The 14479-nt window shown below is 37.5% G+C and overlaps 2 protein-coding genes across 4 annotated transcripts; both read right to left on the bottom strand.

Annotated features, from left to right (window-relative positions):
• Nucleotides 1-1179: 1179 nt before the first annotated feature.
• Nucleotides 1180-3953, bottom strand: LOC311096358 (HMG domain-containing protein 3-like). Of its 2 annotated transcripts, XR_014609004.1 has the most exons (4): nt 3175-3953; nt 2958-3099; nt 1532-2502; nt 1180-1289 (listed from the first exon to the last, which is right to left on the bottom strand). XR_014609004.1 is itself a non-coding variant. In XM_084135438.1 (3 exons), exons 1-3 carry the CDS (start codon nt 3241-3243, stop codon nt 2165-2167), a joined length of 549 nt encoding a protein of 182 aa, XP_083991564.1. In that variant the 5' UTR covers nt 3244-3953; the 3' UTR covers nt 1353-2164. The 2 variants fall into 2 exon arrangements, 1 of the variants encoding a protein (XP_083991564.1); XM_084135438.1 differs by lacking the exon at nt 1180-1289 and having other exon boundaries at nt 1353-2502.
• A 329-nt stretch (nt 3954-4282) lies between these two features.
• LOC311078596 (uncharacterized protein) lies at nt 4283-13105 on the bottom strand. Of its 2 annotated transcripts, XM_084107516.1 has the most exons (6): nt 13033-13105; nt 12425-12574; nt 11565-11625; nt 10879-11386; nt 6293-7388; nt 4283-4896 (listed from the first exon to the last, which is right to left on the bottom strand). In XM_084107516.1, the coding sequence occupies exons 4-6, from the start codon at nt 10934-10936 to the stop codon at nt 4797-4799; spliced, it is 1254 nt and encodes a 417-aa protein (XP_083963642.1). In that variant the 5' UTR covers nt 10937-11386; nt 11565-11625; nt 12425-12574; nt 13033-13105; the 3' UTR covers nt 4283-4796. The 2 variants fall into 2 exon arrangements, with proteins under 2 accessions (XP_083963642.1, XP_083963643.1); XM_084107517.1 differs by lacking the exon at nt 11565-11625.
• Nucleotides 13106-14479: the final 1374 nt, after the last annotated feature.

Raw genomic sequence — 14479 nt, 5'->3', positions numbered from 1 at the left:
ACCTTAATAATTATCGTCCCATATCAAACCTGCCCTTCATTTCCAAAATACTCGAGAGAGTGGTTGCAATCCAACTCCAGACTTACCTTCATGATAATAATCTTCTTGAACAATTTCAATCTGGATTCCGTTCACGCCACAGTACCGAGACAGCCCTTGTCAAGATCACGAATGATCTTCTCCGTGCAGCTGATGCTGGCCTAATATCTATTCTCATCCTCCTAGACCTCAGTGCCGCCTTCGAAACAATATCCCACCAACTGTTGCTTGAGCAGCTTGAAAGTATAGGAGTCTGTGGAACAGCCCTTAAGTGGTTTTCGCACTACCTGACAGCCCGGACATATTTTGTCAAAATTGAAGACCACCAGTCAGAGAGGTTTACTGGCATTTTTACTGGCAGGATTACTGGCAACCCCAGACATCAGACTCTCCACAATGGGAGCAAGGGCCTTCTCCCATGCTGCACCAAAACTCTGGAACTCTCTTCCCCCTCATATTCGTGCCATAGACTCCATTTCACAGTTCAAAACCACTCTCAAAACTTGTTTTTGTTTTTGTAAGGTGACCTTGGGTGGTCTGAAAGGACTAAAAATTAAATGTATTATTATTATTATTAATAATAATTGTTTTTGCGCATTGCAGCAAAGAGATGCTCTGCGGTTTGAGTATTTACCCATCCACAAAGTTCTGGGACTACCTTTGTGTTGAATTCATGGAATCTGTCATACAAAGCATAATGCTCTGGGGCCAGTTGTTCAAAAGTAATCTGATCGGATTTTGGTTATCGGATTGGATCAAATCTTGAAAATGGGTTGTTCAAAAGGGAAAGATCTGAATCTGAAATCAGATTAGAATCACGGAATCCAATCCTAGTTTTAATCTGGATCAAACCTTCAGTTGGTGTTGTTCAAAACTTGTCACTAGGATTTGGATAACTTTGATCCAAAAAAAATAAAAAAACAGGATTATCCTGATCCCAACAGGTGGTAGGATTTCAACGTGGATTCCAGGAAGAAGAAAATGTAGTAAAACTTCAAAATTGGTCAAAAATACAACATTTGCTTTTGATTAGCTTAACTGTTAAAGTAATACATTAGAAGTAGTGTAAACTTCACACACAAGGCTGAGAGGGTTAGCTCTGGAATTCAAAGTAAATCATTCACCAGGCCGAACTTCATTGGAGCAAAACTTAAAGTTCTTTATTTGTCATAAAGCAGGGTAAAGGGGAGAAAACTTGAACTTAGGTACTTCTTCTTTCTCAGGTTGCTCCTTTTTGCATCAATTTACTTCTGGAAAAGAGGCAGAAGAGGTGTACGATTAGTTAAGGCGATTCACTTTACTCACGCCGTCAATTAAGCCTCTATCTTCAAGAGGGTAGTTGGGCTGGCTGGGCTTGAATGCATCCAACACTGTGTCTGTCCTCTTCCCCTCCTTCCCCCTACTGTGGCTTCTTTGTTCACTTTTATGTGATTACTAATTGGGCCCAACAGCCTGCAGCTGAGGCTGCCTGTCAGAGGGGAATGCTGCACACCTGTGTTAGAGCTGTCCTTGGTCCTGAACACCACTGTTTCACCCAGACCTTGTGCCCTCTTGATGGTGCTCTCCATGGTGCTGCAGGTGACTGTGCTGCATTGTGATGGACTGTTTCCTTCTGGCCACCACAGTAGACATTAGGCTACATAATTAAGCCTTTCGGTAGCCTACTGTAAAGTAAAAAAGAGATTTTGGCGCCATTAAATAATCCCCAAACAACTGTAAAAATCAAACAAAAATATTATATTTAATTCAAAGTGTTTTATCACTGTTTTATCACAATCATAAGAGATGAACCAGTCAAAAGATCTTTGCAAGCGAACACAACGTTTTTTTGGTGAACGCTATACGAAACTTTTCTGAGAGAACGCAAAAGCATTGAAATATTTTTTTTTCCCTATCTCATATTTTTTTACATCACCATTTCCCTTTGGGGCTTCCGTAGATCACCAGTAATCCAGATTTGGTAATCGGAAAAAGTTTACATCCAGATCAGGGTGATCCAATCCAATTTTGCTTTGAAAAACCGGCACAAAAGTACGATGGATTACCTGATCCTGGATAGCAAAACATGGGATTTCCAAATCCAGATCATTCTGATCCAGATTAAACTTTTTGAACAACTGGCCCCTTATGATCCAGTCAAAGGATGGCAGTTGGTATCCTCCTCCTCTTCCTCCTTATTTTTCAACCATGGTAGATTAACTTTGAGCTTGCCTTCTTTTGCTAGCTGGATATTGGCTGTAGTTGGTTCAGCAAGTCTCCCTTCATGGGGACTGAAAGGTAGAGAATCTGCTTCACGAAGATTAACGTGTGCTGCAAGTCCTCTAGCAAAGTCGTATATTACAACATTAGGAAAGTGCTTCCAACTCAGCAGCGAGTCCGCAAAGTCTCTGGGAGACTCTGCTCTTATGTTGAATTTGATGGAATAGACTACTCCACAAGGACATGTAATGACTGCCCAGCCACCTAAGAGTAAAGTACAGTTTAGAAAATGACAAAATCATTACAATGGTTACTTAAACAAAAAACTACAAGTAACACTTCAACTATTAACTTAGTTTTTCATAATTTAGTTTAGTTTTTCACTAGGTTTTCATAATTTCTTCATACCATACTCGTAAGTTTTGAGTCAATCTACCTACTTTTACCAACAATTTGTCAGTGGGTTGACTCAGAGACTAGTTTAAACAGTATTAATTAACCCATGAATCAATTGCAAGTAGTTTCTTACAGCAAATGAAATTTTGCATCTTCCAATGAAAGCATTATTGCTGAAAATGAAATGTCCATCAACATAAATTTTAAACTCCTGGGACATTATTTATTATTAGTTTTTAATCAAAGCTACAAATGTATGTATTATTAAAATATATTATTATTATATACATAGATATTTAAGTGATAAGAGTCAGGCAATTTACCAGAAGCACCCCAAATCTGCTGGAAGATTTTGTCGTACGCTGAGCGGTTTTGCATCTCCGTCCGCAAACATAACACAAGATCCATCCTTGATCCCTTTGTGTCCAATCCACATTCTTTGCACAGCTTCCTCACTGCATCAACCTAAACATATGACAAACTTTGGTTAAAACCAAAATTGTTGCAAAACATAATTAGACGTTGTAAATTTGTTCTTACCTTAAGATTAAAGAGCTCATCACCTAACCTTTCCTCTGTGACGTCAAGATCTGGAACATCACAGGACATTGTTTTTTGTAGTTTTGCATGCTCAGAGTTTAGAACAATGTCTGAATTCTGGGTATTAGGTCCAATCCAAGGAGCCCAGCAATCATAACTGGGACAAACTACAAAAGGATTTTTCCTGCCACCTTAAGAGAAATACAGAGTGTACAAGTACATTAAAGAATTTCTCTAGTTACACAAACCTAAATAATATTACACATTAAATAACTTACTTGAAAGAAATCCCCGGCCAATCATCTCCATCGTTACGGATTCCCAAAGTCAAGTCAAGTCAAGTCATCTTCATTTATATAGCGCTTTTAACAATTTAGATTGTTTCAAAGCAGCTTTACAGAGATAAACGTATAATTTAAGGTAAGATTGTTTTGGCTTTATAGCGGTTCTTTAATAAAGTTATTTTCCAGCTAAAGTTAGTTTTGATTGATTCGCTTCCGTCGCAACGATCATTTGTTATTAAATTAGGGGCCGCCAAGACGACACCATTCTCTCTACACAGACTTTAAACGCGAACCTGTGATAAACGCTGATGGCGTTCACGTGCGCATTAAGAATTGGTTTTATAGTTATGTGCGTTTGAATATATGTGCGCAGGGTTGTAATTCCCTACTACAGTTGAATCAGATCGAATGCATTAATATTATGAACAGCAGCTATGCTAATTATTTCCCATCTGCTTTTCTGTTTTTATCTCGGGACGCTAGAGTTTGTCAGCTCCAGTTTTTATCCAGCCTTTAAAACAATTTCTGGTTTGAAACAATATGTATTGTGAAAAGCGCTATACAAATAAATTTGAATTGAATTGAACTAAAACAAACTCTTTGAAATGTATATATGATAATGAATATCAAGGGTGAAACGGTTAATAATGTAGACAGAAAGCAACCTCATTCAATGTCAGTCATGTGTGCAGTGAAATATAATTTATTAGGCATTTAAAAGCTCTATTGAGAAAATGAAAAGTTCAAAAAGAAGGCTTTCAGAACTAAAATTATTCCTGATTCAAGCAGAATCAGCAGAAAATAAAAAAGGACAATAACAATGATATGTTGATAAAACGACTAAAGAGTTTAATCAATAATTACATGAAGCAAATACAAACATTAGAATTGAAAGTGAATGAGACAGATCTCTCTCTTTACTGACTTATAAGAGCCAAAGCATCTCAAGAGAAGTAGAGAAGTGTCCAGTTTCAAAGATACATGAAAGTATATCTTGAGTTTGCATGGAAGAGTAGAAGTGGAAGAGAAACTAGATGTTCTGATGAAAAACAATGAAGAAATAGTTAAAAATTAAAATCAGATTCATGTCTCTCTTAAAAGTAATATGGCCTCTTCTTCAGCTCCTGAACTTTGCCTTCAAAATGTTTTTTTTTCCAGTGTGAATTTTCTGGTGCTCTTTAAGTTCATCTTCTGTAGTAAAGGACTTCAGCACTGAAACACACACCGCCGTGTCTTTTCTTCAATGAATCTTCTCCTTTGTGTGAATCTTCAGGTGTTTCTTCAGGACTGACGCCCAATGAAACTGTTTACCGCACTGATCAGTTAAATGGTCTTTCTTCAGAATGAGAAGCAGAAGTGATGTGAAGCGTTTTTTACACTGAGGGCAGGAGACAGATTTTTTGGCTTGTTTTTCTTTTCTTGTTCACGTCCATCACGTCTAAAAGAAACATTAAATCAAGTGAGTTTTAATGGACTATTTTATGCAAACAACTTGCTAATCATGTCTTACTCATGTAGTTAAAGTAGTGATGGGCGATTTCAAAGCACTGCTTCACGAATCTCAGACACCTTTATGAATCTTTTGATTCAAATCAGTGGTTCAGAGCGTGTATCAAACTGCGAAATTCACGTGATGTCAGTAAATGAGGCTTCGTTGCCTCATAACCGTTTCAAAATGTCAATGATCTCTGTGAACCCACCATGCGGTGAACCATCGAACAAGTGTCAGTGGGTTTTACCAGATTTATCAGTTTTAAACATTTGTAGACATTTTAATGAGACATTTGTATAATTGAAAATAATAATAATAGTTAATAATCTCTAAAAATAACATATTATACAGATACTTAATATTTATGGTATAAGATGATTTGTTGATTGCATTTGATTGATTTCCTTCAATAACAACTAATAAAAGGTGTTATGATGCATGTTTAGCCTGAGTTTCTGTTGCATTTACACTGTACTGACCAGCGTGTGGCGTTTTGAATGCTTTAAAATAGTGAATAATTATTTACGAAGCAATTGATTCAACTGATTTAAATTTTTGAAAAGCTTAGTTTTTCCCATCACTACACTCTAAAAAATCTTGGGTTATTTTTTTCCATCCAAATCCTGGGTTTTGCCGTTTAGGTCAATTTTTGGGGTTATTTTTTTTTCAGTGTATGGGTGGTTTTTATGTTACCCAGAACCTGGGTCAGACGTAACACTCCAGGAATTGTGTTATTTATCGCAGGCTTTTTGTAACCTCTTCAGGAGAGAGCAGTGCAGCTCCGTCAAATTGGTGCGTGTCTTCGGTAAAATGTGTATGTGTAATTTTTTTATAACTATAAATTAGTTATTGTTCTGTATTTCGTTTAATTTAATGCAAATAAAGGAACATACAGGGCCGTGATGTGAGTCACCTAAACGAGTCTCGCGTCTATCTTTTCACATGATGCCATGCATAAAATTCTATGAATTTATTTTTAAAAAAGAATACAGAAAATAAATGCTTTAGACAGTTTAATATGTTCTCAGAACTGTACACTGATTGTTTATGGATAGGTTATGGAGTCAGTCACTCCAAAGTTTGTGTTTACGTCGCTTAGCCAGCTACAGAGACACTGGTAACCAGGCAACAGACAAGTGACCAATCCTGAGTGGCGATGTCACTACACACATTCAAGCATCACAGTTCGGCACGGTCAGCCAAGTGTGCTGAGAGTTCAGGGCCAAGAGCGGTTATTAATTGTGCCATGCCGTACCAAGCTCAAGTGGAAACACAACTGGAACCTTTTCTGAAGGTGGAAAAGCAGCTTTTGTTTCTCAGCACATAAAGATGAACTACTCACCGTGATCTCAGACTGTGGTGATGTGGTTTCTCCACTGCATGGATCTTCATGTGTCGCCTCAGGTGACTTTTATCAGAGAAACTCTTTCCACACTGATCACACGTGTGCAGATTCTCTCCAGTGTGGATCCTCTCATGTCTTTTCAGATGTGATGACTGACTGAATCTCTTGTCACAGTTTGAACACTTGTAAGGTTTTTCTCCAGTGTGGGTCCTCTCATGTGTTTTCAGAGATGATAACACACTGAATCTCAGGTCACAATGTGAACACTTGTAAGGTTTTTCTCCAGTGTGAATTCTCTGGTGCCGTTTTAAACACTCCGCTCTAGTAAAAGTCTTCTCACACTCAAAGCACATGTACTCTCTCACACCAGTGTGTCTTTTCTGATGTCTTTGTAAAGTTTGCAGCTGTGAAAAACTCTTTCCACACACAGAACATGAATGCGGCTTCTCCTTCGTATGAACTCTCAGGTGTGTCTTTAGGTCTGATGCATTAGGAAATGTTTTGCCGCACTGATCACATGTGTACGGCTTCTCTCCGGTGTGGATCCTCATGTGTTGCTTAAGGGTTGATGATTGACCGAAACTCTTCCCACATTGATGGCATATATGTGGCTTCTCTCCTGTATGAATTCTCATGTGAATCTTAAGAGATGTTTTACATGTGAAACTCTTTCCACACTGAGTGCAGGAGAACGGCTTCTCTCCAGTATGAATTCTCATGTGAATCTGAAGACTAAAATTGCTTGTAAAACTCTTTCCACACTGAGTGCAGGTGAAAGATTTCTTGTCTTTTCTTTTCTTTAAAAATGTCTGTTTAGTCTCTGAGCGACTCAAAGGTTTTTCTCCAGGTTTGACATGATGTTCCTCCTTCACTTCACTCAGTTCTTCTCCCTCCTCCTTCACTTCACCCAGTTCTTCTCTCTCCTCCTTCACTTCACTCAGTTCTTCTCCCTCCTCCTTCACTTCACTCAGTTCTTCTCTCTCCTCCTTCACTTCACTCAGTTCTTCACTCTCCTCCTTCACTTCACTCAGTTCTTCACTCTCCTCCTTCACTTCACTCAGTTCTTCACTCTCCTTGCTCTCTTCCATCAGGTCTGAAATCAAAGAAAAACTCTAATTTTCAAATTTTCTAAAGTTTACTGGTGGGATTCTCTCTGAAATTTGTCTGAGATCCTCTGCCCGTGATTAAAGCTTCTTCTTGGGGGAGATTCTCTGAGAACTGGTCAAGTACTCTCCCGGCCCTGATTAAAGCATTTAAAAGACATTGTCTGAAGTGTGTCGGTTATTATTGCTGCGCAGAAAGTTAGTTAGGGGAACAAGTTAGAGATAGGGGACGTCGACTGTAGTCGCGACCCATAGAAACTAACGTCGACTGAAGACGTTTGGGGATGTTGATTGTAGACGAGACCCATGTAGACTTAGGTCAGGTGTGAAATAGGGAATAAATCTACCACAGTAATACATGTTTTGTAAAAAGGTCAAAATTCTAGTAACATTGTTTCAAATTGTAAACCATATATAAAATAAATGTAAAATAAAACTTAAAATATTTTGTCACTTTTTACTAAAACTTAGTGACTTTGTTCCAATATTTTGGAACAAAGTCACTAAGTTTCAGTCCAATGCGATAACATTAACTAGTATTTTTGGGAAAAAGAAAATCTTCTCCGGGTCAAAATGACCCGAAGACCACATGAGGGTTAAAAATGATGGCCAAATTTGAAAGGAGTGTCTTGCAACATGTTATCTACTAACATGTACAAATTCAAATAAAGTTGTGACAAAAAGTTTTTATAAAAAGATAAACCTCGCATATTTCCGCCTTTAAATCATTTTTATAAAAAGAATGATTCAAAAAAGACAAAATACTGACATTTACAATGCACATTAGCTTATCTTTTATTATTAATAGTAAAATTCGGTCCATGCGCTCTCCACAACGACAGAGAAGTTTTAATAGCTAATTTCCACTACCAATAAACGCTTGCTGTAGCTCTGCTAGAAGATTTATTTACGGAGAAGAAAAAAACACCCGTAGTTTGGGTGCACCCCCATCCTTCATATTGACTCGTTGCGCCTGGAAAAAATGAGCGCGTTGCTTCAATTATTTGAAATAACGAACTTGAGCGCACAAAAGACGCGATATGTGAACGGCCCTTGGCGAGCTACCTCCAATCAGGCCACGAGCTACTCTCGCAAACGACGTGTTGGAGACCACTTTAGACATTATGTCTGAAAATAAATATCCTAGGGAGAAAATGAATGGGATTTTCCTGTTCTGTTGGGGGCCCCCTTGGAGGGCGGGGCCCGTTTCAATTGAAACGGGTGAAACATAGGTAAGGCCGCCTCTGGCTGGAGCACTGAGTAGAATGGCGTCTAACGATTGTGGTGTTCTGTTCTTGGGTGTAATAACGAACACAGCAGTCATATTGATGTTCCTAAATCCGTACAGCTGAAGACGCAGTGGCTTAGTTTGTTTTCAAAGGGAATATTTCCCACGATCAACGTCAATGCTTTCATGTTTGTGCGAATCATTTCAGCAGACTGCTTTACAAACGAGGGTCAGTATAAAGCTGGATTTGCTAAGAAGCTGCTCCTGAAAAAAGGATCGTCACCAGCTATTCGTGTTCCTGCTGAACCTCCAGAAGAACAAGTGAGTGTAACGTTTTGTTGACCTTTATATTAATCTTTTTATTAATCTTTGCAAATAGCTTGCACGCTTCACGATGAATGTGGCTATTTTTACACTCAGGGTACATTACGGCATGTTTTCTATGTATGACGTTATCAATATAATTCATAATCCCACGTTTATAATGAACAATGCGTTATGGTTATTGTGTTAAAAACGGTGTACGCACAGAACAGAGGGGCGGGGTGAGCAAAGCTCATTATCATTTAAAGACGCATGCACTTTAACGGCGTGCTGAAAACAGAGCTGTTTTTGACCAGGTAAAATGAGTAGGGGTGGGGGAAAAAATCGATTCTTCGATGCATCGCGATGCGGACGTGGACGATTCTGAATCGATTCACAAATGTCAAAAAATCGATTTTCTAAAAAAAAAAAATATATATATATATATATATATATATATATATATATATATATATATATAAAACGTAATATTGACGGAACGCAAAAGGCGGAACTATAAGCGGACGTGGAGTGCGCGGACAGTCAGTGGCGCGCAAATAACAGAGACGCGCACATAACAGACGCATGATGGCTTAGCGCCAAATTCGAACGGCACCTTCTTTGTTAAAAGCTAACGTATGTAAAATTAAATTGGCAATTTCATTGTTACCTATTTAGTATTTTTGTATGAGAGCTGCTTTCTGTATTGTTTAGTTTTCACATCAGTACACTGTGTAAACTGATCTGTTATACGTACGTTATACTGCAATTATGTGCAATTTCAGTCACAAAAAGTTACATTTTGACTGTGCTCTCGGCAGATGGTCATTCACTTTTTTTGTATAAGCTGTTTTTGATTGTAGTATACAGCAAACATTTCAAGTCATAACTCTTTCTTATTTAGTTGTGTATAAGAGTGGCTTTGTATGTTACTAATTGAAGCTACAGTAAGTTGTTCAAAAATGTTCATTTTGTCTTCTTAATGATTAAATTGGACAATTTTCTTCTAGAAAAAACTTTTTCTTTACCTTGACATGTTTCGACTGCAACCTGCAGTCTTCCTCCACCTGAACACCTTGTCTTTCTAGAAGAAAATTGTCCAATTTCTACAGTATGTTGGTTCTGATCTACTTCCTAAAGGAAATAAGCCTTTCATTTATTTGTTATTGTTTAGTTCAACTTGATGAGTCACAACACAATGTGATGTATTCATTTCTGTGTTCTACAGAACATAAGCTACATACAAATAATTCTGAAGTTATAACTACACAACACAGAAAGTGCTTTGAGTTGTTGTTACTCAATAAAAGAGTTAAGTAATTCAACAGCTGACTTTTTTTAATACTGCAATCACTTTGTAGTGTATTTTCGTTTACTGTTGTGAAATGGAAAAAAAAAATCAATAATCGCTAATCGAGAATCGTTAATCGAAAATCGACTGTAATCGAATCGGGACTTCAATAATCGTAATCGAATCGAATCGGGAAATCAGACAGATTAACCACCCCTAAAAATTAGTGTTTTCTTACAATACTAATGAGAATTTTTAATTAAAGTATATTACAAACTTTTAATTTAGACCCTAAAGAATCATATTAGCTTGTACAAAAATGACATTATATGACCCCTTTAAGTTCAATAAATGTTCCTTTCTTAATTGAGACTTGTAACAGTTGTTATCATTATATATTATATATGGGTCATTTTTATGATGTTAACTGAGTGAGTAAAAGCAGTATCGGCTCCAAATATTGGCGCAAGAATATCGGCAGCCCGTATCGGTCATCGGCTAAGGCTGATGAAAAAAAATCGGTATCGGCATCAGCACTAAAAAATCCATATCGGTCGATCCCTAGTTGAACTGTTTATCTAAATGTGATGAAAGTGCTTGAATGTGTCTAACATGAATGTTCTTCAGCATCATGAATGAATAAAGAATAAACACCAACCTCTTTGTTCTTCAGGATCTTCAGTGTGTTTCATTCTGCAGGGTTCTGGATCACTCATGTTCTCACTGTCCTCTTTAATAAACTCAGTCTTTGCAGATTTCAGCTCTTCCTGATGCTCTGATGCTCGTCTTCACTTGTAGCCGATGGGAATTTACAGTATTTATTGGAGAATTACTGTGGGAGGAGCTAAACTGATGATGAATTACAGTGGGAGGAGCATTACTGATGATGTGACCGCTGTGGGAGGAGCTTCACTGATGATGAATTACAGTGGGAGGAGCATCACTGATGATGTGACCGTTTTGGGAGGAGCTTCCCCTGATGATGAATTATAGTGGGAGGAGCTTATCCTGATGATGAATTATAGTGGGAGGAGCTTCACTGATGATGTGACTGCTGTGGGAGGAGCTTCAGTGATGATGTGACTGCTGTGGGAGGAGCTTCACTGATGACGTGACCGCTGTGGGAGGAGCTTCACTGATGATGAATTGTAGTGTGAGGAGTTGATCTGCCAAAATCAAAAATATATAAGTTACAGAGTTTGTTTTATGCTTATGGACTACAGAATATAATAATGTCAATTTTCCCAAATGTAAATAATGGTAAGAAAAACAGTTGAAAGCATAAACAGTGTGGTGGCAAGCAATTTTTATTACTGAATAAGAGACAATCATGTATCAAATGACCTTAAAGGAGGGCATCCTTCCTTCATTACTGTCCTGACTCCCCCAAGGTTATTTCTCTAGGCTAAATGAAGATATGTCTCAGTTATAGCTAACGCATTGTTACATAATTTATCATACATGCATAAGGGTTAATAACAGTTCACTGTTATATTCATGTAGGCTAGCAGAGAATCATGGGACTTCACATGCAATCCCGTGCATTTTATTACCATCATGTTTTCTAAGTTTCTATGAATATAAGAAAATGCAAACACATAGAACATTTCTACCACAACAGAAATAAACATAGGCAACATATCGTAACCATCAAATACCCTCAGTCTGACACCAATGAAATGAGTTTTAAGTGTCAATTTACAGGAGATCTGAAGACATCAACATAATAAATGAGGTAAAAATGTAAAGTTTCCGGTGTCAAACTTTATTAATATTTATCTATATTCCCATGGATGTATAGGTTTGAGATTTCCCTCGTTCGTTACTCATACAGTAATAATCTGCCAAAGATAAATGTCGACAAAGAAATAAAGGTAAACATGAAAATGGCAACAGCAACACTTGGGATCGATTCCTATCAATTCCTCTCACAGATCTCAAACTTTGACTTGACATTCAGTAACAGTTCTCACACCAAACACGAGACAATCACACAAACGAACACAAAATCGCTCAGGTCTGAATGAACTCAACATATTCTCCTCATGCTCGCTGCTGCTGCACTAAATGTTTATTTCAGAAGGAAGACGCCAGAAAAGACGCACAAGTATCGCTGTGATCGATGACAACAATACAGAAATGAGTCTGTCGCTTAAACAAACTGCATAAAGTGTGTGTAATGGTTGTGTAAATATGAGAAACACCGTGAACTGCTCTCCTCTCCTCAGAAGACTCGACGCTTCTTCTTCTTCTTTATTGTTTATTGGCGGTTGGCAAACCAGCTTTTGGTGCATTTCCGCCACCTACTGGGATGGAGTGTGAATACCTAGGATGATGGAATGGAAAACTACTATCTAGTAAAAAAAAAAAAAAAAACCCTATTTGTTTAAACTTATATTCTATGTATCAACCGTGTGTCTCTCAAATATTTAAATAAAATAGGGTACACTTTTGATTGTATCTGTGCACTCTGAAATAAATCTTTTATTGCTAGCTGAACTTTCAGTTCCTTTAGATCTTCCACAAGTTGAGCTCGTTCATCATTATATGCTTGACATTGAACTATCACATGCTCTACTGTTTCTGCCACCCCACAATGGATGCACCCATCTGTCTCACTTTTACCTACCATGTGTAAATAATAATTTAATCTGGTGTGCCCAATGCGTATCCTCAAGATAATTGTATCATCTCTTCTGGATCCATATTTTCTCCTTTCACTCCCCACTGTATCCTGAATATTATACAGATGTCTTCCTTTTAACTCCTTATTCCAGTTGTCTTGCCAGATATTTATAACAGCTTTTCTTACAATGCACTTAGCTTCAGCTTTGCTTAATGGAATCTCTATGTCGACTTCATCCTTTTTTAATCCCGTCTTTGCCAGTTTGTCCACTATCTCATTTCCCTCAACTCCAACATGAGCTGGTACCCATAAAAATAATATATTTTTGTCTAGTGGATTTATTCTGTACAAAATCTGTAATATATCGTATAAGATATCTTGTCTAGCATCTGACATTCCACTTTTTAAGCTGCACAAAGCTGAGAATGAATCAGAGTATATGACTGTATCCTTAATATTAGATTCTTCTACCCATATCATTGCTATGAATATTGCCATGAGTTCTGTTGTAAATACTGATATATCATTAGACAGCCTTTTAACAGTACTTTGTTCAATATGAGGTATATATATTGCTGCTGCTGTATAACCAGATTGAGGATTTTTAGACCCATCAGTAAATATCTGAACACTATTGTTATAGTTTTGATTCAAATAATTTACCACTGCTATATTCATAGATAAACACCTTTCCTTTTCATTCTTTATGATGTTTAATTGTAGATCCACTAAAGGCATTTTGTACATCCAAGGGGGTACACTTGGTGTAATTACCGTATGATTCATGACTATACCATCTATTCCAATATCTTTGGCAACTTTATCAGCATTCCATCCAAAATTATTTAAGCTTGCATATTCATGCTCCCAACATTCTTTTACCACATCTTTTACTGGATGATCATCTGCATGTCCCTTTACGGAGCACCAATACGCCATTTTCAGCTTAATTCTCCTAATTTCTAAGACTCAACGCTGAAACTCTCAATGAGGGAATAGACGGCGCGAGCGTGCCGGTGACGTCATCGGCCCCCAACGCACGCGCGTACGGGACACCCCCGCAGCCAATCAGGGCCACGCAGATTCATCTTTTCTAGTAGCCTTCCATTATTATTATTTTAGAACTGAAGTGACTCCAGTTACTAAAGGTGAAAGGAACTTTTTCAAGTGAAGCACAAAATAGTCAGAATAAGCAGAGGAGGATCACCTCCATCCAGTCTGAAAAGTGTTTTGGCCTGTAAAGTCCGGCTCAGTATATTCTGTAGCGTCCTAAGACAAATAGTAAAGGCATGTTGGTAGATTAGCACCTGTAGAATTTCCTTTTGTTGAAACCCCAGATAAAAGTAGAAGCTACTATTATGTTTAGATCCATGAGGCAGTTCGACATTTCCTTACTAAAAAAACACTGAAATAAAAACACTTCTACAGAAGAATGTATTCTCGTAACTTTTACTTTATTCTACTAAAAGCTACTAATTACATCTTCAACAGTGTAATAAGATTACTGTACTACTGTAAAGAGTAATTCCTTATTTTACTTTTAGAATAAACAGTCATTCAATTACAGTAATTAATTAATTAGTTAGTAGGCTACTCCACTGATTATACAATTATCAATTAGAGCACATCCTGT

This window comes from Abramis brama (genome assembly GCF_963993115.1).
Source record: "Abramis brama genome assembly, chromosome: 1".
NCBI lineage: Eukaryota > Metazoa > Chordata > Actinopteri > Cypriniformes > Leuciscidae > Abramis > Abramis brama.
The sequence above is the reverse complement of the archived record's forward strand: the minus strand, read 5'-3'. Positions and strand labels throughout refer to the sequence as shown.

Excerpts from the sequence above, each read along its gene's own strand:
- LOC311096358 (XM_084135438.1), bottom strand. The coding sequence starts at position 3,243 with ATGTCCTGTGATGTTCCAGATCTTGACGTCACAGAGGAAAGGTTAGGT. Across the intron at positions 3,100-3,174 it reads ATGAGCTCTTTAATCTTAAG|GTTGATGCAGTGAGGAAGCT; the intron begins GTAAGAACAAAT and ends TCATATGTTTAG. Across the intron at positions 2,503-2,957 it reads GCAGATTTGGGGTGCTTCTG|GTGGCTGGGCAGTCATTACA; the intron begins GTAAATTGCCTG and ends CTTTACTCTTAG.
- LOC311078596 (XM_084107516.1), bottom strand. The coding sequence starts at position 10,936 with ATGAGTGATCCAGAACCCTGCAGAATGAAACACACTGAAGATCCTGAA. Across the intron at positions 7,389-10,878 it reads AGATCCTGAAGAACAAAGAG|ACCTGATGGAAGAGAGCAAG; the intron begins GTTGGTGTTTAT and ends CTTTGATTTCAG. Across the intron at positions 4,897-6,292 it reads CACCACAGTCTGAGATCACG|ACGTGATGGACGTGAACAAG; the intron begins GTGAGTAGTTCA and ends TGTTTCTTTTAG.